This window comes from Cebus imitator, unplaced genomic scaffold, assembly GCF_001604975.1.
Source record: "Cebus imitator isolate Cc_AM_T3 unplaced genomic scaffold, Cebus_imitator-1.0 Scaffold70, whole genome shotgun sequence".
NCBI classification, from domain to species: Eukaryota; Metazoa; Chordata; class Mammalia; order Primates; family Cebidae; genus Cebus; species Cebus imitator.
The window spans coordinates 5,473,386-5,499,523 of record NW_016107385.1 but is presented as its reverse complement, the minus strand read 5'-3'; the positions used below and the strand labels follow the sequence as shown (position 1 = coordinate 5,499,523).

Genomic DNA, 26,138 nt, shown 5'->3' with positions numbered 1-26,138 from the left:
ATTAAACTCTGTGATTGTCTGCTCAGACAACGCTTTGTATTCCTGACTTCCTCTCCAATAACGACCCGAATCTGTCGAAACTCTTTAGAAGCCTAATTTACCTAATCCCACCTCCCTAACCGTCTTCGGAAGCTAAACAGTGTAAACAGTCCCTGATAAACACAAGTAGGATTACAAATCGGGAGCTCTTCAAGTCTTGGATGAGGCTGTAGAGCGGTCATGTGCGGCAATGTGCGTCCTTAAAAATAAATAAATAAATAAATGCAACCCCGTTGTGTCCGGAGTTTGTTTCCACCCGGAGAGGAAGGGAAGAGCACCAGAGAGCGCTTAGCTTTCTGGTTGGATATTTTGGATGAGTTTTTTTTGACGCGCATGCGTGTTGTGTCTCAAAGGCGGGTTTGGAGGGAAGTGGGTTGTGAACCACGGGCAACTGAAGCTGTTGTCAGCTTACACCTGTGACGGCGCGGTTCTCGGGCGTCCTGGAGACGCGTAGGGGTGAATTTAGGTTTCCGACGATTGCATCTGGAAGGGGTGTGTAAGACTGTGGCTGAAGAAAGCTGTTACGCTTTTTATGTGGGTCATGCCTCTTCTCAACAAATTGTAATCCCGCCTCCACATGTTTGGTTTTGCCCTACCAGCTCTGGGGTTGCGGAGTGCACTGTTACGGGTATTGTTGCTCCTGCGGCCATTCTCCTGTCATCTCCACGTTCACGTTTTGGCGTGGTGTATTAATAGTCTGAGTGGGATTAATGGGTAAACAAGACTTTATAGTTGTTTCTAATTCTGGATTCAATACCGAAATTTAGATTTTCAACTTTGTCGATGTTCTATTTCGACATTTTAAAAACAGTTCATTGCAAAGAGGTGAAAATTTTGTTCTGAAATCTTAAGGACACAGAGAAAGTTTTTCCGTCCTAAGTGTGGAACTAGTTTTGTGACCAACAATATGAAAGGCTCTGAGGTTAGCCTGCAGAAGAAAAAAAGAGTTAAGATGCCAGCAAAGAGACTTCCTGAGGTAGTTTCTCAAAATCATGGAGATCATTTGGTTTTGCTGAGAGATACGTTGCCCTGTGTTCCTTCGGCATTGTCTGCAAATAAAGGTCTTCCTGCTGGAACGGGGACTAGAGTGAATGGAACATCACCTGGTATGTCATTCCACGTAGTTTTTCAGTCAGCTTTAGTATATGTAATAAATCTTTAGTTCTTGTTTAAATTCCCAAATGTAAGATATAAGTCTAGTTTGTACAGATGTTTGAAAACTGACCCTGTTTCCCAGGAAAATCGCCAGGAAGCCTATAAAATGTTTGAGTAGATAGATTGAATGAATGAAACTTTAACGTCTCCTATTGTGCGTTTTTTTTTTTTTTTTTTAAACGGTATCCTGGAACCATAGGGAATATATATGAATCACAATTCCAAGGGCAATTAAATTTTTTTTTGAAACGGAGTCTTGCTGTGTCTCCAGGCTGGAGTGCAGTAGCGAGATTTCAGCTCACTGCAACCTCTGCCTCCTGGGTTCAAGCGACTCTCCTGTCCAGCCTCCCAAGTAGCTGGGATTACAGGCGCACACCACCATGCCTGGCTAATTTTTGTATTTTTAGTAGAGATAGGGTTTCACCATGTTGGTCAGGATGGTCTCTATTTCTTGACCTCGTAATCTGCCCACCTCGGCCTCCCAAAGTGCTGGGATTACAGACGTAGCCACCGCACCCGGTGCTTNAGGGAGGAGGCTGGCTGCAGGGAAGAGGCTGGCTGCAGGGAGGAGGCTGGCTGCAGGGAGGAGGCTGGCCATGGGGCCCGTGTGCTATGCTTGGTAGCCTGCCTCTAACCCCAAGGCTTTGCAGAGCCTCTGAGTGTTTTATTTAGGTAAGGAGTAATGGCATCACCTTGGCAAAAATATGGTTCTTGGACCAGACCAGACAAGAGAAAGTGGGGTCTGGCCCAGTGCTGTCGTAGGGTTACCGAGGACACCCCTTTAAGTGCTAAATAGATGGGACTGACTCGTGATGACCTGTTAGGTGTGGGGTATAGTTTGTGGGGGGTGAGGCAGTAGTACACTGTTGAGGCTCCTGGCCTGGGCAGCAAGGTGGGTTTCTACATGCTGCATTCTTCATGCGTCGGCAAATTAAATTTGCTTCAGACTCAATATGGTTGTCTGCCACTGTAATCATCTGGACCCAGGGGACTCACTAAGTAAATCAGTGTTGGAATTCATTTTTGCTGATTGTTAATTTTGAATTTGAATCACTTATTGTATAGGCTTATAAAATAGCATACAATTAAAGTATGATTTTGTTTACAAAGCTCAGCTATAAATTTCTTAGGAAATTAAATAGGCAAGCTGTTATTAAGTTTTTAAAGAAATCCACACTCAAAAAAAGTAACAATTACAGTAAAAAGAAATAGATTTTCCCATGGCACTTAATATCACTGGCATCATGTTTGAATTTCTTTGTCTTTTTAGGACCCTGGCTTTTTTTTTTTTTTTTTTTTTTTTTTTTTGCATGGATTTTTTTTTTTTTTTTTTTTTTTTATCCATATGGATATGCTTAACTTGTATAGTGTGCTTTTTTTTCCCCGAGTAGTGTTTTTTTTACCTAATGACTACTTTCTGTGCATAGTGGGAAAAGCAGGACTTCTGCCAATTGATGGCTTCTGTATTCCAATTCACTTAACCTATCTAGAGCTCAGTGAAAATAAGGGTAACCTGTGCTTTATCCACTTTGCTGGTAATTGTGAGGATCAAATTAATGAATATGTGAGCTAAAACAACAAAATGCTTTTATAATGCTGCTTTTTGTGGGATACAGCAGTGACACTCAAATAGTCCTGCTGCTAAATTAGACTTTTATGTTGTATACATATTTTTACCCATAGTTTGTCCACATTCAACAGCGTATAGTTACATTTTAAAATGTTTTCTGCTCATCTCACTTTATTGTCAGTACTGAACCTTATTTTCCCAAATATCAACTGTAAAAGCCTTCCTTCAGATATATTTAAATACATTTTCTTAACTTTTTTTGCATGCAAATTGTCTTTCCAACTTATGTGTTATATGGAGTTTATAGTTCTTGAATCATGCCTATACAGTTTCTAAGCTAAGGATCTGATTTTAAAGTCACTAAAATCTATTCCTTTGTTTTGTTAGGTTCATCAGATTTAACTTCTGCTGGAAATTGTCACCAGTCTCTATTAGAAAATCCCATGGTGTCAGAAGGTGTAAGCAAAAGGATTCTTAATTATGCTCACATACAAATTCTCAATATTGTCAAATAATATATTCTTAAATTATGTTTGATTAGCAACATGCCTTGTTTTTATTTAAATATAACTTACCAAAACAAATGTTTTATATACTACAATTCTGACTTTGAATGGTGTTTGAGACATTAAACAAAAGGCCTTCCCTAGAATAAAAAATACCCATTAGTAAGATAATGGCTGCTTAAAGAGATATGAAAACTGAAAAGAAGCTCTCTTACTATTCAGGGAAAAGGTGTTCTTGCCCAGAGACTTAACATATTCTTAGATAAAAAAAAAAGGAACGACTAACAGTACAATTTTTTTTTAGAAGTGAGGTGTGCTCACAGGTCTTTCTAACACTTGTGAGGTCTTTCGGTTTTTTTTAGAAGGGAGGTTCTGTAAGAATAACATGAAATTAATATCTTAACTTTATAATGCCAAAACTATTTGATAAATATGTTTTGGTTATGAGATCTAATTAGATTTGGACAGCTAATCATAGTGTTGACCTACATATTGTCAATTTAATAAGTCTGTATAATGAGAGTTTCACAATATACTCTTTGAAAATTGAAGCTGGTAAATAATAATTAAATTGAGACTACATGACAATTTTGTCAAAAGCTCACAATAAAATGTATAATTATAAGCTGTACTTGGTCCCTAAGTAAATGGCTAGACTTTGGAGTGTTATTTTTGTTGTTGTTGTTTTGTCTTTTTTATTTTTTAGCAGGCCTTATTTAATGATATCTAAACTTCTCAAATGTATGGATACAATGTTATTATAAATGGGTGATCTTCGTGATGTTGTGCCATCCTTCTCCATTTGACTCACAGCGAGTCAGAATTTCACATTTCACTGAAGCAACTGAGATGTTAAATGAGTTGCTCTGCTAGAATTGGCAAACTGATTTGAGTTTGAATCTCAGTGCCACATTTGCTTGCTGGTTCATTTACTCATTCACTTGTCTGATAGTGTATTACTCATTCAACAAACCTTTTTCTCTTTTTTTGAGAGAGCCTTGCTCTGTTACCAGGTGCCAGGCTGGAGTGCAGTGGCGTATGATCTCAGCTCACTGCAACCTCCGCCTCCTGAGTTCAAGCAATTCTCCTGTCTCAGCCTCCCGAGTAGCTGGGACCACAGGCGCGCACCACCACTCCTAGCTAATTTTTGTATTTTTTAGTAGAGACGGGGTTTCACCATGGTCTCGATCTCTTGACCTTGTGATCCGCCTGCCTCAGTCTCCCCATGTGCTGGGATTATAGGCCTGAGCCCCGATACCTGGCTCAACAAACCTTTGAGTTGCTTTAAGGTACATCAGCATTGCGTGGTGATGGAAATGAAGAATATTAAATATACAGTCTTGCCCTCCCAGAACAAAGTACTCACATAGCTAGTAAATGGTTCTGGATAAATCATGAATCATGAAGTTATTTAGCCTATATCTTCCTTTCATATCCCAAAGAATTTTTCTAAAGATGTTGCAGTGCAAGTGTTGCCTTTGGATAAAATAGAAGAGAACAACAAACAAAAAGGTAAGAGAATAAAATTGATTTTTTTTATTGTAATATACATAACATAAACTTTACCACTTTATTTTAAAATGTACAGTTCTGTGACAGTGAGTACATTCACATTGGTGTACATTTATCACCTTTCATATCTAGAGCTTTGTCATGTTTCCCGACTCTATACCCATGAAACACTAATTGCTCATTTTTCCTCTCCTCAGCCCTGGGCATCCTACTTTTTGTCTCTATGAATTTGACTGTCCTAGGTACCTTGTATAAGTAGAATCATATAGTATTTGACCTTTTGTTACTGGCTTATTTCACTTAGCATAATGTCTTCAAGGTTCATCCATGTTGTAGCATGTGCCAGAATTTTCTTCTTAAGGGTAGAATTTATTTTTAAACATTTATTACATAGTCTTACAGTTTTTATTTATTATTTTCATTTTAGTTTTTTCTCCAAAATTAAGCTATTGCTAGAATCTACAAAATCCAGAATAAGGTTTGCAATGGTGAAGGTTATCTTCTTATTACTAACCTATTGCATAGGTTTAGTATTAGATATGTTTGTAAATTCTTTTTTTTTTTTTTAATGGAGTCTCCCTCTGTTGTCCAGGCTGGAGTGCAGTAGTGTGATCTCCACTCACTGCAATCTCCGGCTCCCAGGTTCAAGCAGTTCTCCTGCCTTAGCCTCCCGAGTAGCTGGCATTACAGGTGCGCACCACCACACCCAGCTAATTTTTGTATTTTTTCGTAAAGATGTTTCACCATCTTGGCCAGGCTGGTCTCAAACTCCTGACCTCAAATGATTCGCCCACCTTGGCCTCCTAAAGTGCTGGGATTACAGGCGTAAGCCACTGTATCTGACCCCACATGAATTTTAAAATAGTTTTTTCTAATTCTGTGAAAAATGATCTTGGTAATTCGATAGGAACTGTGTTGATTTGTAGATGGCTTTGGTCGGTATGGTCAGTTTAACGATACTGATTTTTCCAATTCATGAGCATGGAATGTTTTCCATTTGTTTGTGTCATCTGTGATTTTTTCATCAGTGTTTTGTAGTTCTCCCTGTAGAGATCTTTTACCTTGATTAAATGTATTCCTAGGAATTTTTTGTTTTGGGTGTGGCTATTGTAAATGGGATTGAGTTCTTGGTTTGATTCGCAGCTAGAATGTTATTAGTATATAGAAATGCCACTGATTTTTGTACATTGATTTAGTATCCTGAAACTTTACTTAAGTCACTTATTAGATGTAGGGGTATTTTGGAGGAATCTTTAGGGTATTCTAGATACAGGACCATGTCGTCAGTGAACAGAGATAACTGGACTTCCTGTTTTACTGTTTGGATGCCTTTTATTTCTTTGTCTGTCATTTGCTTTCACTGGGACTTCTACTACTGTGTTGAAAAGAGTGGTGAGACTGGATATCCTTGTCTTGTTCTAGTTCTTAGGAGGAATGTGTTCAACTTTTGCCCATTCAGTATGATGTTGGCTGTGAGTTTGGGGTTATGACCATTCTATTATTACTTAATCACTTAATTTGTTCCTTGTCGTTTTCAATTGTGAAATGCTATGGCTGAATTCCTAAACATTCTTTTAGTTAAAAAAGATTTTTTTATTACTTATCAAAATTTAATAAATATTCAGGAATTAATCTATTTTTGTGTCTTGATTGTGCAGAAAATGACATCCTCATTTCTCAGTATACAACGGGACAGAAAGATGCTCTAAGAACAGTTTTAAAGCAAAAGTAAGTTTCATTTACAGAAAATAATTGGAAAATTTTTTATGTTTAAAATCAGCTTCATTTGTATTTTGGACATACGAAAAACTTTGTTTTCACTATGATTTGTATAAAGCATTCCTCATGGTGCTAGACACATAAGATACTCAGTAGCAGTTAGCAATAATTATTATGGAAGTGCTATAGTACATTAACTCATTTAACTCAAACACCTATAAAATAGAGTTCATTACTATCCTAATTTTATAGAATCCCCATTTTATTTTCTTTATTTTGAGATGGCATCTTGCTCTGTCGCCCAGGCTGGAGTGCAATGGCATGATCTTGGCTCACTGCAACCTCTACCTCCTGGGTTCAAGCAATTCTCCTGTCTTAGCCTCCCGAGTAGCTGGGATTACAGGCACTTGCCATCATGCCTGGCTAATTTTTGTATTTTTGTAGAGACGGGGTTTTACCATGTTGGCCAGGCTGGTCTTGAACTTCTGGCCTCCTTGTCTTGAACTCCTGATATGCTTGACTTGGCCTTCCAAAGTGTTGGGATTACAGGCGTGAGCCACCGTGCCCAGCCAGAATCCCCATTTTATAGATAAGCAAACTGAGGTATTGAGAGATTGATTTCCCCAAGGTCATTTAGCAACTTGTTACTGGATGGGGATTAGAATGTAGGCAGTCTGCCCTTAGAGCCATCTCTCTTAACCACTTCACTATACTGCTTATAGCAGTGCTCAATAGTTCCTTATACATAATACTTGTTGTTTATTATCAGAGGACATTTAGACTTTTCCTGGTTAGAATCTCAGAAAAAGGTGAGTTTAGCACCTGGATGCAGTGAAGAGAGACCATGGTTGCTCCACCTAAATCCCCCCTTCCAACTTTATCTTAAATACCATTGAAATCTAAAACCAACCCTGACAACAGCACATGAGAAACATGAAGGAAGACTACATTCGCTGGTCTGGAGGCAATTATTATTATCTTTATCATCAGTGATGGCAGTCTGAGATTATATTCGTAGGCCAGATGTATTCTACTCCTGAACCAGAGAACTGTAGAAGTCCCCGTAGGACAAAGAAAAAATTTTTACTTACTTTTGAATTCTCTTTTTATTCAAAAGGACATTTTAAATTACTTCGGTAAATGGAAAATCTGTATTTTTTAGAATTCATTTAAAAACAAATATACAGCCACGCTTCACTTGACTAGCCTAAATAAATAAATAAACAAACAAACAAACAGGCCAGGTGTGGTGGCTCATACCTATAATCCCAGCACATTTTGGGAGGCTGAAGTGGGTGGATCGCTTGAGCCCAGGAGTTTGAGACCAGCCTGGGCAACACGGCAAAACCATATCTGTACCCCAAAAATATACAAAAATTAGCCAGGCATGGTGGTGTACACCTGTAGTCCTAACAACTTGGGAGGCAGGAGGTGGGAGGATTGCTTGAGCCTGTGAGACAGAAGTTGCAGTGAGCTGAGATGGTGCCACTCGCACCACTGTACTCCAGCCTGGGCAACAGAGCTAGATCTGTCTCAAATAAATAAATTAATTAAATTTAATAAATATGCAACTATTAAAATATAATACTTATTCTTTTTCCACTAGCAGTTTTCTATGGTTTACTTATGTTCTGGGAAGCACTGGAGTAACAAAAAATAAATACTACTCCTAAATTGCAAAGGTATGATCTGAGCTAGCCAGAGTTTCACAGCTGGTTTCTTTGGTCCCATCAGGTTTTTACTTTTTATATTTGTTTGCACTAAAATTCCCAGTACATAATATGGCAGTTAGGAGAGGCATTTAGATGGTAAATTATATCAGAAATTTCTAAATATATAAGAAAAAGCACTAGTGAGAGCATGGTGTAATCTGTCATCTTCTCTACTTGAACTGAAAATTGCAGATTACATCTGACTCTTTTGGATAGAAAGCAATGACCACGTCTATCCAGCAGACCCTTAGTGGATGAAGTAGCAGCTTGTAACCACAATGGGGACTTTATAAACTTGCCTTCCAATTTGGAGTGCAATGGTGTGATCTTGGCTCACTGCAACCTCCACCTCCTGGGTTCAAGCGATTCTGCTGCCTGAGCCTCCCAAGTAACTGGGATTATAGACATGTGCCCCCACGCCTGGCCAATTTTGCATTTTTAGTAGAGATGGGGTTTCTCCATGTTGGTCAGGTTGGCCTCGAACTCTCGACCTCAGGTGATCTGCCTGCCTCGGCCTCCCGAAGTTCTGGGATTACAGGTGTGAGCCACTATGCCTGGCCTCATGAACAGAATTTTTTAAAAGACAAAACAACTAAGGAGACTCTATGAGAAGGTAATGGCATTGTGGAGAATAATAACTGAAACAAAACTATAAAAATGACTCTCAGGCCGGGCGCGGTGGCTCACGCCTGTAATCCCAGCACTTTGGGAGGCCCAGGCGGGTGGATCACGAGGTCAAGAGATCGAGACCATCCTGGTCAACATGGTGAAACCCCGTCTCTACTAAAAATACAAAAAATTAGCTGGGCATGGTGGCGCGTGCCTGTAGTCCCGGCTACTTGGGAGGCTAAGGCAGGAGAATCGCCTGAACCCAGGAGGTGGAGGTTGCGGTGAGCCAAGATCGCGCCATTGCACTCCAGCCTGGGTAACAAGTGTGAAACTCCGTCTCAATTAAAAAANAAAAAAAAAAAAAAAAAAGACTCTCAATGTTGGGCTAAAAGGGAGTCTAATTTTGTCTCAAGAGATATACCTTTAAAATGAAACAGGCTGAAAATAAAAATACAAAGTATTTTGAGGAGAAATCAAATAAAAAGAAACAAGAATTAGCAATATCAATATTGGTTGAAATAAAATTCAAGGCATATGTGCTAAATAGACTAAATAGGACCAATTTTTTTGGGCAAAGTATACACATTTATTTTTAAGTTAGTTTTAAAAATGTTTAATGTAGATAATAAACATAAAGAGTTTTAAAATCAAATAGTATGAAAAACTTGTAATGAAAAAACCACCATCTTCTGCCCCACTATTTCGTTAACAATTAGGCCTATTCCCCAGAGGCAGCTGCTTTTAATTCTTTTACCTCTTTCCTCTGAGAGGTGATTTCATAAATCAAAGTAATATATTTACAGTACTAGTTTTGATTTATTAAATGTAAGTCAAGCACAGTGGCACATGCCTGTAATCCTCTCTATTTGAGAGGCTGAGCCAGGAGGGTCGATTGAGCTCAGGAGTTTATATCCAGCCTGGGCAACATGGTGGGACCCCTTCTCCTTTAAAAAAAAAAAAAAATTCAGCCGGGCACGGTGGCTCACGCCTGTAATCCTAGCACTTTGGGAGGCCGAGGTGGGTGGATCACCTAAGGTCAGGAGTTCAGGACCAGCCTGGCCATCATGGTGAAACTCCATCTTTAAAAAAAAAAAAAAAGATTCTGTCTATACTGAGTTGTGAAAAACAACAACAACAAATAAGTGTAGACTGCACTTATTCTACTACGATAAGTTTTAGCTGTCTTAAGTTACTTTTTCTCCCTTCCGCAAATTATAGTTACTCTCTATATTGGTTTACATAATAGCTGTAAACTTAAAAAATCTTTTTCTTTTAAAAAGTTTCAATGTTTATAGCAGTAGAGAGGATAATGTGATGAACTCTCATCTTCTCATAGTTTAGCTTCAATCATTAGCATTTTGTTTCATTTGTAACCACCTTGCACACCCAGGAATTATTATAAAACAAATCCCAGAAGTCATTGCATTTTATCTTTACGTATTTTTTTTTGTTTTTTTTGTTTTGTTTTATTTTGTTTTTCTTCTCCTTTCTTTACTTATTTTATGTACTTGAAAGATAATTTTTAAAAAGTATTAGCATAATATTACTATTGTGCTAAAACATTAACAATTTCTTAATATTATCAAATATTGAGTCAGTATTCAAGTTTTTCTCATTGTCTCATCATTTTTTTTTAAATGGTTAATTTTTGTTTTGTTTTGGGATTGGGTTTTGTTTTTGTTTTTGGAGACAGGCTTTCTCTGTCACCTAGGATGGAATGCAGTGGTGTGATTGTGGTTCACTGCAGCCTCAAACTTCAGGCTCAAGAAATCTTGCTGCCTCAGCCTCCTGAGTAGCTTCGGCTATAGGCATACACCACCATGCCTTGCTTTTTTTTTTTTTTTTTTTAATGACATAGTCTCTCAAAAATGTTTGTTGTCCAGGATGATCTTAATGACCTCTGGTGATCCTTTTTTTTTTTTTTTTTTAAATGTTTTATAGAGATGAGGTCTCACAAGTGATCCACCAGCCTTGTCCTCCCAAAGTACTGGGAGTACAGGTGTGAGCCACCACCCTGTGGTTAGTTTAATTTTGCATTAGGATCTAAGGAAGAGCTACACTTTACATTTGAATGATATATCTCTTACTTTTTTTTTTTTTTTTCTTTGAAACAGGGTTTTGCTCTCTTGCCCAGGCTGGAGTGCAGTGGTGCCATCTCAGCTCACTGCAGCCTCCATCTCCTGGCTTCAAACAATTCTTCTGCTTCAGCCTCCCAAGTAGCTGGGATTACAGGCATGCACTACCATCCCTGGCTAATTTTTGTGTTTTTAGTAGAGATGAGGTTTCACCATATTGGTTAGGCTGGTCTTAAACTCCTGACCTCAGGTGATCTGCCCACCTCGGCCTTCCAAAGTGCTGGGATTACAGGTGTGAGCCACCATGCTAATAGCCTTCAGTTTCTTTTAATCTACAAATTTACCCGTTTTTCATACTCCCGACCTCAGGTGATCCGCCCGCCTTGGCCTCCAAAGTCCTTGGATTACGGGCGTGAGCCACCATGCCCGGCCTATACCACCTTTTTAAATCAAATTACAGCATATGGAAATTTGAGGTCAAAGAGTATGAGCAGTTAATTTTAGAAATTTAGCAGGAAAATAATTTCTTATAAAACCTGAAGGAGGCTGGGCATGGTGGCTCACTAGCACTTTGGGAATCCAGGACAGGAGGATCACTTGAGCCCAAGAGTTTGAGACCAGTCTGGGCAATATAGTGAGACTTCATTTCTACAAAAAAAAAATTTTTTTTTTTTTATTAACCAGCATGGTGGTGTGTGTCTATAGTTCCAGGAGTTTGGGAGGCTGAGTGGAAGGATCTCTTGGGCCTGGGAGTTTGAGGCTACCGTGAGCTATGTTCATGTCACTGCTCTCCAGCCTGGGTGGCAGAATGAGACATTGTCTCGGTAGAAAAATACACAGACAGACAGACAGACAGACAGATGCTGAATGATAGGGAAAAAAGCAGGGAAAAAAGAAGAAATCAAGTATACCAGATAAAAGAAAACAAACACAGTAGAATGTTTTCAACTAGTTCTAGAAGTATGTCAGTGTAATAAGCAAATCCCGGACAAGTCCAAGTCAGAAAACTGGTGAGAGAATGCATGTTAGAAATAAAAAGAGGACATAATAGATTTAGAGAAGGTAAAAGCAAATACTATGGTAAGAATACTGTGTACTTAAATGTGACAAATTAAGAAATCTAGATGAAAGAAATAACTCACCAAAAATAACCATATATCTAAGAAGATTTTAATAGGTTAGCTACTGGGAAGTAAATTGAAAGAAACCTTCAAAGAACAGCCTCCAAAAGCAGTCGTGATTTTGTTTGAGTTCCTGAAAAATTTTAAGAACCAGATTATGATCATGCTGTATATTCTGATTCAGAAAAATGAAAAGCAAAGAATGCCACTCATGTCATTTTATGATGCTAACCTAGCCCAAGTATTAACACCTAACAATTAGTTCCATCAGAGATATTTTCATCATACTATTGTAATTAAAAAAACCTAGTTCTTGAAATAAAATAGTTAATCTAATACTATTCTAATAGTTAAAGAAAAAGATACAATTATATTGATATATTATTATAAATAAGTTATAAGCAAATTATATCTTATTGTACATTAAAAGATTAATATACAATGATTAAGTAGAGTTTAGCCCAGGAATGCAGCAATGTTTTAAAAATGGTAATAGCGAATTCTAATGTAACACTTATCCACGAGGCACTGTCCTCTGTACTTCTTTAGTTTTTTCTTGTTTGTTTTTTTATTTTGTTGAGACAGGGTCTCACTCTGTCACCAGGCTGGAGTTCAGGGGTAGGTTCACGGCTCACTGTAGCCTTGACCTCCCAGGCTGAAGTGATCTTCCCACCTGAGGTGCCCCCAACCCCACCCCAGAGTAGCTGGGACTACAGGCATGTGCCACCACATCCAGCTTTTTTACTTCTTGTAGATATAGGGTCTCACTATATTGCCCAGGCTGGTCTCAAACTCCTGTGCATAAGGAGCCCCCCCGCCTCAGCCTTTGCAGGTGTTGGATTACAGAGATGAGCCAACATACTTGGCTGCACTTCTTGCATACTACTCAGTCTTTACAAAGGCATGTCTAATAATGTTTCGAGCTTACAAATATGGACTAGAAGAGTTGAAGTCACCCAGGCAGTCTGTCACTAGAGACAGTGCTCTTAACCATTGCCCTACTATAATAATTCATGATCTATTAATATATTTATATGATTTGATCAAATAAGAAAATATATGTGACAAGCACTATGGTCACATTTAATGAAATTTTATGCCAATATGTTTTAAAATTTTTTATTTTTTAAATTGACTAATAACAGTATGTTTGTGGGGTACATAGTGGTGCACATGTAATGTATAGTGATCAGATCATGGCAATTAGTATATCCATCATCTGAAACATTTATCATTTCTTTGTGTTAGGAACCTTCAATATCCTCCTTTTAGCTATTTGGAACTGTATAACACATTATTATTAGCTATACTCATCTGACTATAGTCATTCTTCCTATTTAGCTGTAACTTATTCCTAACTTATTCTTCCTAAGTAGCTGATGTAGCTGTAATTTTGTATCCTTTAACAAATCTCTCCCTATGACTCCCGTCTATACCCATTTTATACTCAGTCACCATGACACATATAATCACAAACTTCTTTAAAACTAAGAATAGAATGATACATTCTCTCTCTCTCTTTTTTTTTTTGAGATGGAATTTCACTCTTGTCATCCAGTCTGCCAGGCTGGAATGCCAAATGGCATGATCTTGGTTCCTTGCAACCTCCGCCTCCCAGGTTCAAGTGATTCTCCTGCCTCAGCCTCCTGAGAGCTGGGATTTCAGGCACCTGCCACCATACCCAGCTAATTTTTTGTATTTTTAGTAGAGATGGGGTTTCATCATGTTGGCCAGGCTGGTCTCCAACTCCTGACCTCAGGTGATCTGCCCACCTCAGTCTTCCAAAGTGCTGGGATTACAGGTGTGACCCACTGTGCCCAGCCAGAATGATACTTTCTTACAATATTTATTGTAAACCTATAGTCAATACCCTCTTTTACGGTAAAATTGGGAACGAGACAAGATGTCCATTATTTTTCAAATGTAATTTGGAAGTCTTAACTATAACAGTTAGGTAAGAAAATGAAATCAGGTTTAGATACTGAAAAAGAGGAGGCAAAATTACAATTTGTAGAAAATACTGTGTTTTCAGAGTATCCAAGAGACCAATAACTCAATTTTTACACTAATGAAAGTTCAGGAAGGTGACCAGATACTCAGCAACATTCAATAATAAAATGAAATAACAATGACCATAGCAATGTCACCACCAAAAAAAAAAAAAAGTTGGGAATACTCATAACCAGAAGTCTATAGAATCTATCTGAAGAAGTATGAAATTTTGCCAAGGGAAATAACCAAAGGCTAAGATAAATTAAGAGACCCAACATGTTCTTGGATGGGAAGACTAGGTACTGTAAAAATATAAGTTATAACAAAATTAACATATGTTTTGGTGTGGTCACTCTTAAATTTTTTTGTTATTTTGAGAATAAGTGGTAGATGGAAATTGGAAATGTAATTCCAAAACTTACCTGGAAGAACATACAGTTGAGAAAAACAAATATGTGTCTGTGTATATATTGTATATATATATTTATACTACATATGTGTGTATATGCATGTACACAGCGTTAAGAATCCATCCAGATTGGATACAGTCAGTTTGGAATAGCTAAGATACATTTGGAAAAGCAAAAACAAAAATGGAATGATGAAGAACTTGCCTTATTTGATATTATAATGTACTCTAAAGCCTTAGAGGAATGAAGAATCTGGCCAGAGTGTCTGGAACAAGGGGAGAACTCCCTTATGTGTGACTGGAGTTGTAAGCTAGGGACTAGGTTATCGACTCCTCTAAAGGAATTTGGTCTTTAATATAAGAGAAATGGCAAATCACTTAAGTTTTAAAGAATTAGATATATTTCTTAAAATACACACCGTGGTAGCCTAGACTGTAGTCCGGGAAATGAATTATCGGCTGTGGAGTTTTCAGGGAGGAATGAATTAGATTGGTCCTGAATACACTGCTAAGTGGTGGTATGGTAGTGAGAATCATGCTCAGTTGGAGAGAAAGACACAAATTTGGAAGATTATTAGAAGAGTGAATTGATAAGAATGATTAATTAGGTATGAGGGTAAGGAAGGCACTAAGGATGGATCCCATATTTTTGGCTTTCACAAATACATTGTCAGTAGTATTATTCATTGAGAAAGGAAATCCGTGGGGGATAAGTTTTATTCTGGGCATGGGCAAGGATTTGAGGTTCCTCTGAGACATGCAGGTAAGAGATGTTCAGTAGGAAATGGAATATGAAGGTGAAGTTCCCAAGCAGTGGCTCATGCCTATAATCCCAGAACTTTGGGATGTAGAGGTGGGAGGATGACTTGAACCTAGGAGTTTGAGATTAGTCTGGGTAACCATAGCAAGACCCTATCTCTACAAACAATAAATTAGCCAGGCGGGGTGACATGTGCTTGTACTCCTCAGTACTTGGGAGGGTGAAGCAGGAGAATCACTTGAGCCCAGGAGGTTGAACCCGCAATGAGCCATAGTTGTGCTACTGCACTCCAGCCTGGGTGACAGTGAGACCCTGTCTTTAAAAAAAAAAAAAAAAAAAAAAAAAAAAAAAAAAGAAAAATCAAAAAGTCAAATTCACAAAGGGATCCAAGCTAGAAATTAAGATGCAGAAGTCATCATTATGTAAATGGCAGTCCAAATCTAAGCTTTGGGAATAGTTGAAGTGATTCAGTGATTATGGCAGTGAAAAGAAGGATGGCTAGGACTGGATAGACTCTGAGAAAACCAAACATTTAAGGAGTATGTGGAGAATGCAAGTCAGCTTCTAAATGCTGCTCAGAAAGTTTGCCCAGAAATGTAGAGATGTAGCGGGTATGGTGTTAACAAAGCCAAGGGGGATTAGGTTCCAAGTGTGATATGCTGCTCTGAGGTAATGGAAGGTAAGAACTGAAAACTGTACTCTAAGTTGAGCAAGAAGGATTATTAGTGGCCTTGGTGGGAATATTTGCAGCATAGTACTGGGATAGGCAGTGGATTTAAGAATAAAGAAAAATTGTCTAAAAGAGAAGACAAATGAAATAATTGCTTCTTAATGGGAGGGTTATATGCATTTTTTCGATGTTTATATTTGATAGCTCTTTACATTTGCCACATTGAGCATTTATTAATTTAATAATTGGAAAAAATAAAATTTAAAAGCCTATAAAGAAATTTATGTCTAGCCTTATATTATTTCTCTTGTTAGGCAAAGATAAGTCACTTTCAGACTTGAGGCAGAAACCTTAAAGATAAGGAATTCCTGAATAATATTTTCATAGTCTACCCTTCAATTGGTTAAAGTTGTATATTGAGCACTTACTACATACCTAACCCTTTGTTAGTTCCTGTTTGATATGAAAGAAGTCCCTCTACCATTCCTTGCCCCAGATTGCTTACAGCTTAATTGGGGAGATAATATGTATGTATATGGAGGAATTAATGATTAATTACATTCAATGTATTATTAAATTGTCCAGTACAGATATTTAAACCCTGGGATGGTTGAGTAGCAAGCCTCCATTGATAGTAAATGAAAAAAAAAAAAAAAAAGTTAATGAAGGGAGAGATCAAGAGGAGGTATTGTAAGAACAGGCTTCCTGAAGAAGGTAACACTTGCATTGCACCTTGACGGAGGAGAAGGATGTAGTAAGTTGGGTGGACGAAGGGTGAGAGAGCACAGTGAGGAAAAGCATGGAGTCACTTGTGTGCATGGCATGCTTTGTGGAGTCAGTGAGGAGAAACTTGTGTGTAGAAAGCCAAGCAGGAAATTAGCCAATTCAGTTTTTTATAAGGAATAATTTTTGATTTTTTAATGGTGACATGTGTAGGAAACTTGTAGAAACTGGAAGAATGGAATAGTTAGTATAAGTGATGCAACTTTATAGTTGAGAGAGAGAAGTGAGGAGGGAAAAATGCTAATCTGAGAGCAAAAGCTCTGGTGTCATGGGAAGAGCTCTGGGAACTGGGCCCTCACTCTACTACTAACTAGTTCTATGATAATGATCAAGTAAATACTGTTAACTCTCTAGACTGCAATTTCTTCATCTGTAAAATTAGGAAATTTGAATATCCTGTGACCTCTGTAGGAAATTAGGATGGAAGACCTATAAATTTTCCCCGCTCTATAATTCTATGACACTGTTCATGTGATTGTGATGAAATAATTGACCAAACCTTAATTGGGTAGGTAAGCAAGTAGAGAAGTGAAGATGACTTCAACATTTTGAGACTGAGAGAAAAATATTCTTAGTAGAAATGGGGAAATATCTAAGAGAAGTGAGTTTAAGAGTTCTGTAATACCTTTAAAAATCAAGGGGGGCTGGTCCAGCAGCTGGAGATGGAATATATTCCTGCCAATTTTACTTAGACTTTCTTAGGGACTCTTCAGTTTTGTCAGCGGTTCCTTTCATTGTTTTCTTTGAGACCAAATATAGAACAAATTAGCCTTCTTTTTTAATTTTAGTATTTAATTAAATGCCTTATTGAAAATATGTATCTATTTGCTGGACTTGTTTTTATTTCAGGGTCTTTTTTTTTAATTTTTAATTTTTTTTTGTAGAGACAGGGTTCACCATGTTGCCCAGGCTGGTCTTGAACTTCTGGGCTCAAGCAATACTCCTGCCTCGGCCTCCCACAGTGCTAGGATTAGAGTCATGTAGCACCTGGCTAATTCAGGCTGCTGCTGCTTTTTTTTTTTTTTTTTTTTTTTTTTTTTTTTTTTTTTTNAGTGTCTCACTCTGTTGCCCAGGCTGGAGTGCAGTGGCATGATCTTGACTCGCTGCAACCTCCACCTCCCAGGTTCAAGCGATTCTTCTGCCTCGGCCTCCCATATAGCTGGGATTACAGGTGCATGCCACCATGCCTGGCTAATTTTTGTATTTTTTGTAGAGACAGGGTTTTACCATGTTGGCCAGGCTGGTATTGAACTTCTGACCTCAGGTGATCAGCCCGCCTTGGCCTCCCAAAAGGCTGGAATTATAGGTGTGAGCCACCACACCTGACCCAGGCTTCTTAATAGTGTATTTTGTGAACATTTTAATAAACAGAGTGTTATTTATTTATTTATTTAGACTGAGTTTTGCTCTTGTTGCCCAGGCTGGAGTGCAGTGGTGCAATCTTGGCTCACTGCAACCTCTGCCTCCTGGGTTCAAGCAATTCTCCTGCCTCAGCCTCCCAAGTAGCTGGAATTATAAGCGCCCACCACCACGTCTGGCTAATTTTTTGTATTTTTAGCAGACACAGTGTTCACCATGTTGGCCAGTCTGGTCTCAAACTCCTGACCGCAGGCAATCCACCTGCCTTGGCCTCCCAAAGTGCTGGAATTATAGGTGTGAGCCACTGTGCCCGGCCTGCTTGAGTGACATTTATTAAGTAAATCTAAATGAGCTAGAATTAAGAAATTTTTTTTCAGCAGTTTTAACAATCCTTCTTGGACATTATGCTAAGTAAAGTTAGCCAGGCACAGAAAGATGAATATCATTTATTCTTATTTGTATGTGGAATCTGAAAAAGTCAGACTTACAGAAGCAGAAAGTAGAATCGTGGTTGCCAGGGGCTTGGGGTGGGTAGGAAGCGGGAGATACAGGTCAAAAGGTACAATTTCTCTTAGACAGGATGAATAAATTCTAGAGATCTATTGTAAAGCATGTAACTATGGTTAATAATGAATTCTATGCTTCAAAATTGCTAAGACAGTAGATCTTAAATGTTCTCATCACATAAAAAGATAATTACATGAGGGGATGGGTATGCTAATAGCTTGACTGTAATCATTTTACAATGTATACATATATTAAAATATCACATTGTACACTGTAAATATATGCAATTATTTCAGTTACACCTCAGTAAGTAAAGCAGGAGACAAAAAAAAAAGCTGCAAAGTGTACATCAATAGTGCTATAATTTTTTTTTTTTTGATATGATGTCTCACTCTGTCTCACAGGCTGGAGTGGAGTGGTGCATTCACGACTCACTGTAGTCTCTACCTCCTCAGGCTCATGAGATCCTCCTGTCTCAGTCTCCCGAGTAACTGGGACTACAAGCGTGTGCCACCATGCCTGGATAATTTTATTATTTGTAGAGTTAGGATTTTGCCACATTGCCCAGGCTGGTATCGAACTCCTGGCCTTAAGCTGTCCGCCCACTTTGGCCTCCCAAAGTGCTGGGATAACAGGTGTGAGCCACTGCACCTGGCCAATAATGTTATAATTCTTACATCAAGTATTTGGAGAATAAAATTATCAAGAATTTAAAAACAGCAGCTTGTCTGAGATAATAAGTTATCTCAATTGATTGTTCACAGTCAGTTACAGACCAGACTTTTTTTTTTTTAATAATTCTTTTGGAGACAGAGTCTTGCTGTGTCACCCAGGCTGGAGTGCAGTGGTGCGATCTAGGCTCACTGCAACCTCTGCTGCCCAGGTTTAAGTGATTCTCCTGCCTCAGCCTCCCAAGTAGCTGGGATTACAGGCATGCACCAGCATACCCAGCGAATTTTTTTGTATTTTAGTAGAGAGAGGGTTTTACCATGTTGCCCAGGGTAGTCTCACACTCCTGAGCTCCAGCAGTCCGCCTGCCTTGGCCTCCCAAAGTGCTGTCCCCACCTGGCCCAGACCAAACTTATTCTACTCTTTCTCCCCTTCTCACTACTATACTTGACTAATCTTTAACAAAATAATAAAAGAAGAAAGAAAACAACAGCGTTTCTTGGGTTGTCTGCCTTTAGGAGTAAAGCTTAGTACTTAAATTCTTAGAGCTTTTTCTGAGTGGTTTTTGTTGTTGTTGTTGTTGTTGTTATTGTTTGTTTGCTTTTTTTGAGACGGAGTCTTGCTCTGTCACCCAGGCTAGAGTGCAGTAGCGTGATTCAGCTCACTGAAACCTCTGCCTCCCAGATTCAAGTGATTCTCCTGCCTCAGCCTCCTAAGTAGCTGGGACTACAGGGGCATACCACCATGCTCTGCTAATTTTTGTATTTTTAGTAGAGATGAGGTTTCACCTTGTTGGCCAGGATGGTCTCGATCTTCTGACCTCATGATCCACCTGCCTCAGCATCCCAAAGTGCTGGGATTACAGGGGTGAGCCACTGAGTGTTTTAAATTTGTACCTCTTGATAATATGTCTTTTTAATTGTTCCATACCTTTTTCATATGTGTAATTTTTATTCCAAAATAATATTGCTATCTTCAAGGAATTATCTTATTTCTTTAGCCCTTAGCAACCTGGACCTTAGTAAATATTGTTAACCAAATAACCTTGTTTAATAGGTGATTTAATTTAAAAAATCAAAACCACCTTTAGCAGATTACCATTTGTATTTCTTGAAATGATTCAATGTGTAGTTTATTGAATACATTTTTATTGCTTTTTTACTTATAGAGCTCAAAGCATGCCTGTTTTTAAGGAAGTAAAGGTACATCTGTTAGAGGATGCAGGCATAGAGAAGGATGCTGTTACTCAGGAGACTAGAATTTCACCCAGTGGAATTGATTCAGCTACAACTGTGGCCGCAGCAACTGCTGCTGCCATTGCAACCGCAGCTCCATTGATAAAGGTATATTTTTCTTCCCAGATACTCGTAACTACTTTGTGAATATAGAAGTACTTATTAAGAACTGATTCTATAAATGGTTGTGTCCAATTATAGACTAGAAACATTGTAGTTACTCTCAATTTGAAAGAATTTTCCCATTTGTGATTGTCTATTACTTCTCAGGAACTGTGAAAATTACCTTCTAATACTGTGATGGCACTAGCAAATTCAGAACTTTCCCAGTTTTACCACTGAGAGTCCTATCTCCTGAAACATTTTGGTCCTGGGCAACCTGGATAATTAGTTATTCTTATTTGTGAGCTAGAGGAACCTTAGAGATAATCTATGCCTTGGCTGTCACTTTCTAAATGGGGAAGCAGAGAGACAGGTCAGAGTAGGCACATGAGTCTGGAATGAGTAAGTGGCAGAGCCAAAACTAGAACTCAAGGCTGCTGACCTAACTCAGCCTTGCATTAGTAAAGTATCAAAAACTGCTTTGCTTTACAGTAGTTTTCTTCTTTTTAATTCCCACTTAAGTATCTTTTAGGCACCATAAAATTCTGTGTGGCAGATTTGGTATAATTTTTGTTTTTGAGAGGAAGCATTTACCTAAGGATAGTTGTCTTCTGCCTTTCATTTCTGTGATTCTAAACATAAAGGCATTAAATCATTAGACATTTAGTGGGTAAAGGCTCAGATTTGATCACTTCTCTGATTTAAATAACATTTCTGGTAATTAGACATATTTTTGGTGTCCTGTAATGTGAATTTAAAGAATATTTTTATTTTAGGTGCAGAGTGATTTGGAAGCAAAAGTCAATTCTGTTACAGAATTACTTAGTAAGTTACAGGAGACTGATAAACACCTACAACGTGTTACAGAGCAGCAAACAAGCATTCAGAGTAAACAAGAGAAACTACACTGTCATGATCATGAAAAGCAAATGAACGTGTTCATGGAGCAGCACATAAGAAATCTTGAAAAATTACAACAACAACAAATGGATATTCAGGTATCCATAATAAAGCCAGTACAGATTCCTTAATCTTTTATCACTTGGATCTCTCAGCTAATATTCATTGATAATTGCAGTAGCTCATTAGATTGTAACAGTTTTAATTCTTAAATCATGATTTGCTTGTCTTTGTTCTCCTCTAATGTGGATAACTCTGCATGTTATATCTCAAATGTTACTAGTTCTGTGAGACCTCTCCCTCTATTTGGTTTTTCCTCCTTTTAAACTATTTTTGTTTATATCATTTTTATTTTTATTAATTTATTTTTTGAGATGGAATCTTGCTATGGTTGCTCAGGCTGAAGTGCAGTGGTGCAGTCTCCACTTACTACAACCTTCACCTCTCGGGTTCAAGAGATTCTCCCGCCTCAGCCTCCCATGTAGCTGAGATTACAGGCACACACCACCATACCCAGCTAATTTTTGTATTTTTAGTAGAAACGGGGTTTTAGCATATTGGTCAGGCTGGCCTCGAACTTGTGACCTCAAGTGATCTGCCTTCCTTGGCCTCCCAAAGTGCTAGGGTAACATGCATGAGCTGCCATGCCTGGCCGCATTTTTAAATGCTTATATCATATTGTAGCTATGTGTTTATATCAGCAGTTTTTAGTCTGGGAATGTGCACTAGAATTACTTGCAAAACTTTATAAAAATGTTCATGCTTTTCGTGTTTGGCATCTTGGCAGGCCAAGCTAAGACGATAGATTGAGGCCAAGAGTTCAAGACCAGCCTGGTCAATGTAGCAAGACCTCATCTCTAAAAAAAAAAAACAAACCTGGCCTGGTGGCATATGTCTATAGTCCCAGATACTTAAGATAGGGAGACTGGAGGAGACCTTTAGTCCAGGAATTTGCAGTTACAGTGAACTATGATAATGCAACTGTGCTTCATCCTGGATGACAGAGTGAGACCCTATCTCAAAAAAAAAAATTATACACACACACACTTGCTTAGGCCTTTCAGAGATTTTGAACCAGCAATTCTGAGGTAGTGCCTGGCAATCATTGAAAGCTTCATAATGATTCTGATGCACACCCTTGGATAAGAACTACCTGGTATACATATTTGCGTTTGCATTTAATTAATTAAAAGAACGAACATTTTTAATGCTGTTTGAGAATGAGACACTGGGGCTATTATAAAAAGTGTTATTCTCACAAGAAGTTGATAGCATACTTTTCTTATTTATTTTTGAATTTTTTTTTTTTTTTTGAGATGGAGTCTCTATCACCCAGGCTGGAGTTCAGTGGTGTGATTTTGGCTCACTGCAACCTCCACCTCCCAGGTTCAAGTAATTTTCATGCCTCAGCTTCCCAAGTAGCTGGGATTATGGGCTTGTACCACCATGCCCAGCTAATTTTTATATTTTCAGTAGAGACAGGTTTTCACCATGTTGGTGAGACCAGTCTTGAACTCCCGGCCTCAAGTGATCCATCCATCTTGGCCTCCCAAAGTGCTGGAATTACAGACATGGGCCACTGTACCTGACCTATTTTGGAATTTCTAAGTCCTAGAACACTACTTAGCCCTCAGTAAACTTTATTTATTTATTTATTTATTTTTTGGAGTGAGTGAATGATCGGCATTGTAAATGTGTTGGTTTTAATTTACTTTTTTTCTAATTAATGTGAAATTTATTTCTTTATATTTTTGAGATGGAGTTTTGCTCTTGTCACCCAGGCTGGAGTAGGTGACAAGATGATGTGACCTTGGCTCACTGCAACCTCCGCGTCTCAGGTTCAGGTGATTCTCCTGCCTCTGCCTTCCAAGTAGCTGGGATTACAGGTGCCTGCCACCACGCCCAGCTAATTTTTTGTATTTTTAATAGAGATGGGGTTTTACCATGTTGGCCATGCAGGTCTTGAACTCCTGACCTCAGGTGATCTGCCTGCCTCAGCTTCTCAAAGTGCTGGGATTACAGGTGTGAGTCACCGTGCCCAGCCTAAAACCAGTTTTATTAGTTAAGATACTTGCTCATTTTAGATATTTTACTCTATTTTTATTTTATTTTATTTTATTTTAGAGACAGAATCCCACTCTGTCATCCAGGCTGGAGTGCAGTGGCACCATCTTGGCTCACTGCAACCTCTGCTCCCTGGTTCAAGTGATTCTCTTGCCTCAGCCTTCTGAGTAGGTGGGATTACAGGTGCCTGCCACCATGCCCAGCTAATTTTTGTATTTTTAGTAGAGACAGGGTTTTGCCATGTTGGCCGGGCTGATCTCGAACTCCTCACCTCAGGTGATCTGCTCCCCTTGGCCTCCCAACATGCTAGGATTACCAGCATGAGCCCCTGTGCCTCACCTCATTTCAGATATTTTAATAAATAGTGCTGAAAACTATGTTGTCACTCTATTTTCCATTTATGTGCAAATGTATATGTTATTGCTGCTGCTAAGCATGGATATTTATTTGAGAACTTACTGTCAATGATTTTCAAACCTTTGCTTCAAACAAGATCTTACCATTGAGGATATAAAAGATGGAATGTTTTGGTTTTGAATTCTCTGATGTAAGTAGAGGTTTAGGGTGAGGGCCTGTCTTTCCTGGTCTTCTCTTAGCTGGCAGCAATGGCCCCTGAGCCATATCTGAGGTAGAAAGGAAAGCACTGAGGTTTAGAATGGTTAAGGAAAATGATTAAGGTCACACAGCAGAGTCAGGCTTAGTGCAATTCTGCATCTTTCCAATGGCATTGCTGCTGCTTTTACACTGGATATTTGCAATGTAATATGTATTTTTTCATTGTTTAAGTATAGTAAATTATGTTTAACCCCTTTAATATTTCAATGTATTTTATTATCTCTTTCAAATGATATTTGAAAACAATAAAATAATCTTATTTCTTCTAGACTCATTTTATTAGTGCTGCACTCAAGACTAGTAGTTTTCAGCCTGTTAGTGTGCCCTCCTCCAGAGCAGTGGAAAAGTATTTTGTAAAACCAGAACACCCTAATCTTGGTAGCTGTAATCCATCTTCATATAACACATTTGCCTCCAGACAAGGTAAAAATATGTAGTTCTCTATGAATAAAAAATGTCAGCTATGAATTCTCTTTGTGCTGCATGAGCTGAAAACATATTTCCTAATCAGTAGGAGTCTTTGTTTTATAAAATTTACTCATAGGATTTTAAAAAATAAATCTAGTTTGTTTTTTTTTTATTATTTTTTAAAATTTTCTTAGGCTACCTTGTCTTAGCTAAAACTAGTTTTTTTGTTTGTTTGTTTTTTTGGTGAGATGGAGTCTCTCTTTGTCATCCAGGCTGGAGTGCAATGGCATGAACTTGGCTCGCTGCAACCTCTGCCTCCTGGGTTCAAGTGATTTTCCTGACTCAGCCTCCTGAGTAGCTAGGATTACAGGCACCCACCATCATGCCTAGCTAATTTTTGTATTTTTGTAGAGACAGAGTTTCACCATGTTGGCCAGGCTAGTGTCGAACTCCTGACCTCAGGTGATCTACCCGCCTTGGCTTCTCAAAGTGTTGGATTACAGGCGTGAGCCACCGCACCCAGCCAAAACTAGTTCTGTTTTTAGGTCAAGTAATTTTTAGGTTATTCTGAAATTTTTAAAAATTATGAATTATGTTCTTATCTGTGGTTTTAATTAATAACCTTCATAAATTGTCAGAGTGCTTATAAATTTAGAAAAATATTATTTACTATCAAAAATGCTTGTAAATAGATCAATTCTGCTCTCTGACAAACTGCATATTTACTATTTTTCTTGATTCTGTCAGAGCAACTGCCTGAGTACATTTTTAAACCATTTCTAAATATTTTCAGAGTTAGTAATGCAAGTCTGCTTATCTTGATTGAATTTTAAAACTCTGTAATAACAAAGCAATACATAGCTTATTTGTTAAAACTTTAGTATTTAAAATAAATGAATAAATGTGTTTCTAAGTTATTGTTATTTGAATAATGAACTAAAGATAATCGAGGGACTATCTTTTTAGGGATATGCAGATATATATAGTACAATATTTTCAACACTTGATCTGTTAGAACATTGTTGTACTGCAGTCATTAAAGATTGCTCATGCTTATAAGGTGTTTTACATTTTGCAACAAATGAGTGGTCCTTGTAAAACTTTTGTGGCCAGCACTTTGAGAGGCCAAGGTGAAAGGATCACTTGAGCCCAGGAGTTCAAGGGCAATTTAGTGAGACCCTGTCTCTAAACATAAAAGTAAAAAAATTAGCCAGGTGTGGTGGCACATGCTTGTAGTCCCAGCTACTTTGGAGGCTGAGGTGGGAAGATTGCCTGAGCCCAGGAGGTTGAGGCTTCAGTGAGCTGTGATCATGCAACTGCACTCCAGCCTGGATGACAGAGTGAGACCCTGTCTTAAAAACAAAAAAAACAAGCAAACAACAACAACAAAGAACTGTTGTGAATTAATATGAGTCCATTTTTAAGTTATGAAGAAAGGACAGTGAAGCACAGAATGGTATGACTTGCCTGCTCAAGATTGCCTGACCTGGGAGGGAGGATGTGAGAGCTAGCACCAGAACTCGGTTTCAGTATGACCCAGCTGTGTGCCTTCTATAGCAGTGGACACTTTTTTCAGAACTCAGCTCTAGGGAATTTCTTGCTTATAATTTTGTTTTTCTTAAGCATGATTTTTTTTTTTTTTTTTTT

At 38.3% G+C, this 26,138-nt stretch overlaps 1 protein-coding gene across 4 annotated transcripts in view; it reads left to right on the top strand.

Moving 5' to 3' along the window:
- Positions 1-393: 393 nt before the first annotated feature.
- The window catches only part of KIAA0586 (KIAA0586 ortholog), a 122,112-nt gene continuing 96,367 nt past the window's right edge, over positions 394-26,138 (top strand). For 3 of the 4 annotated variants that reach the window (XM_017531046.2, XM_017531045.2, XM_037739462.1), the window contains exons 1-7: positions 394-1,145; positions 3,152-3,222; positions 4,713-4,782; positions 6,441-6,510; positions 20,336-20,510; positions 21,281-21,502; positions 24,353-24,506. In XM_017531046.2, the coding sequence (XP_017386535.1) occupies positions 947-1,145; positions 3,152-3,222; positions 4,713-4,782; positions 6,441-6,510; positions 20,336-20,510; positions 21,281-21,502; positions 24,353-24,506 (961 nt within the window). In that variant the 5' untranslated portion in view covers positions 394-946. The remainder of the gene's footprint in view (positions 1,146-3,151; positions 3,223-4,712; positions 4,783-6,440; positions 6,511-20,335; positions 20,511-21,280; positions 21,503-24,352; positions 24,507-26,138) is intronic. The other variant, XM_017531047.2, reaches the window with a different exon arrangement.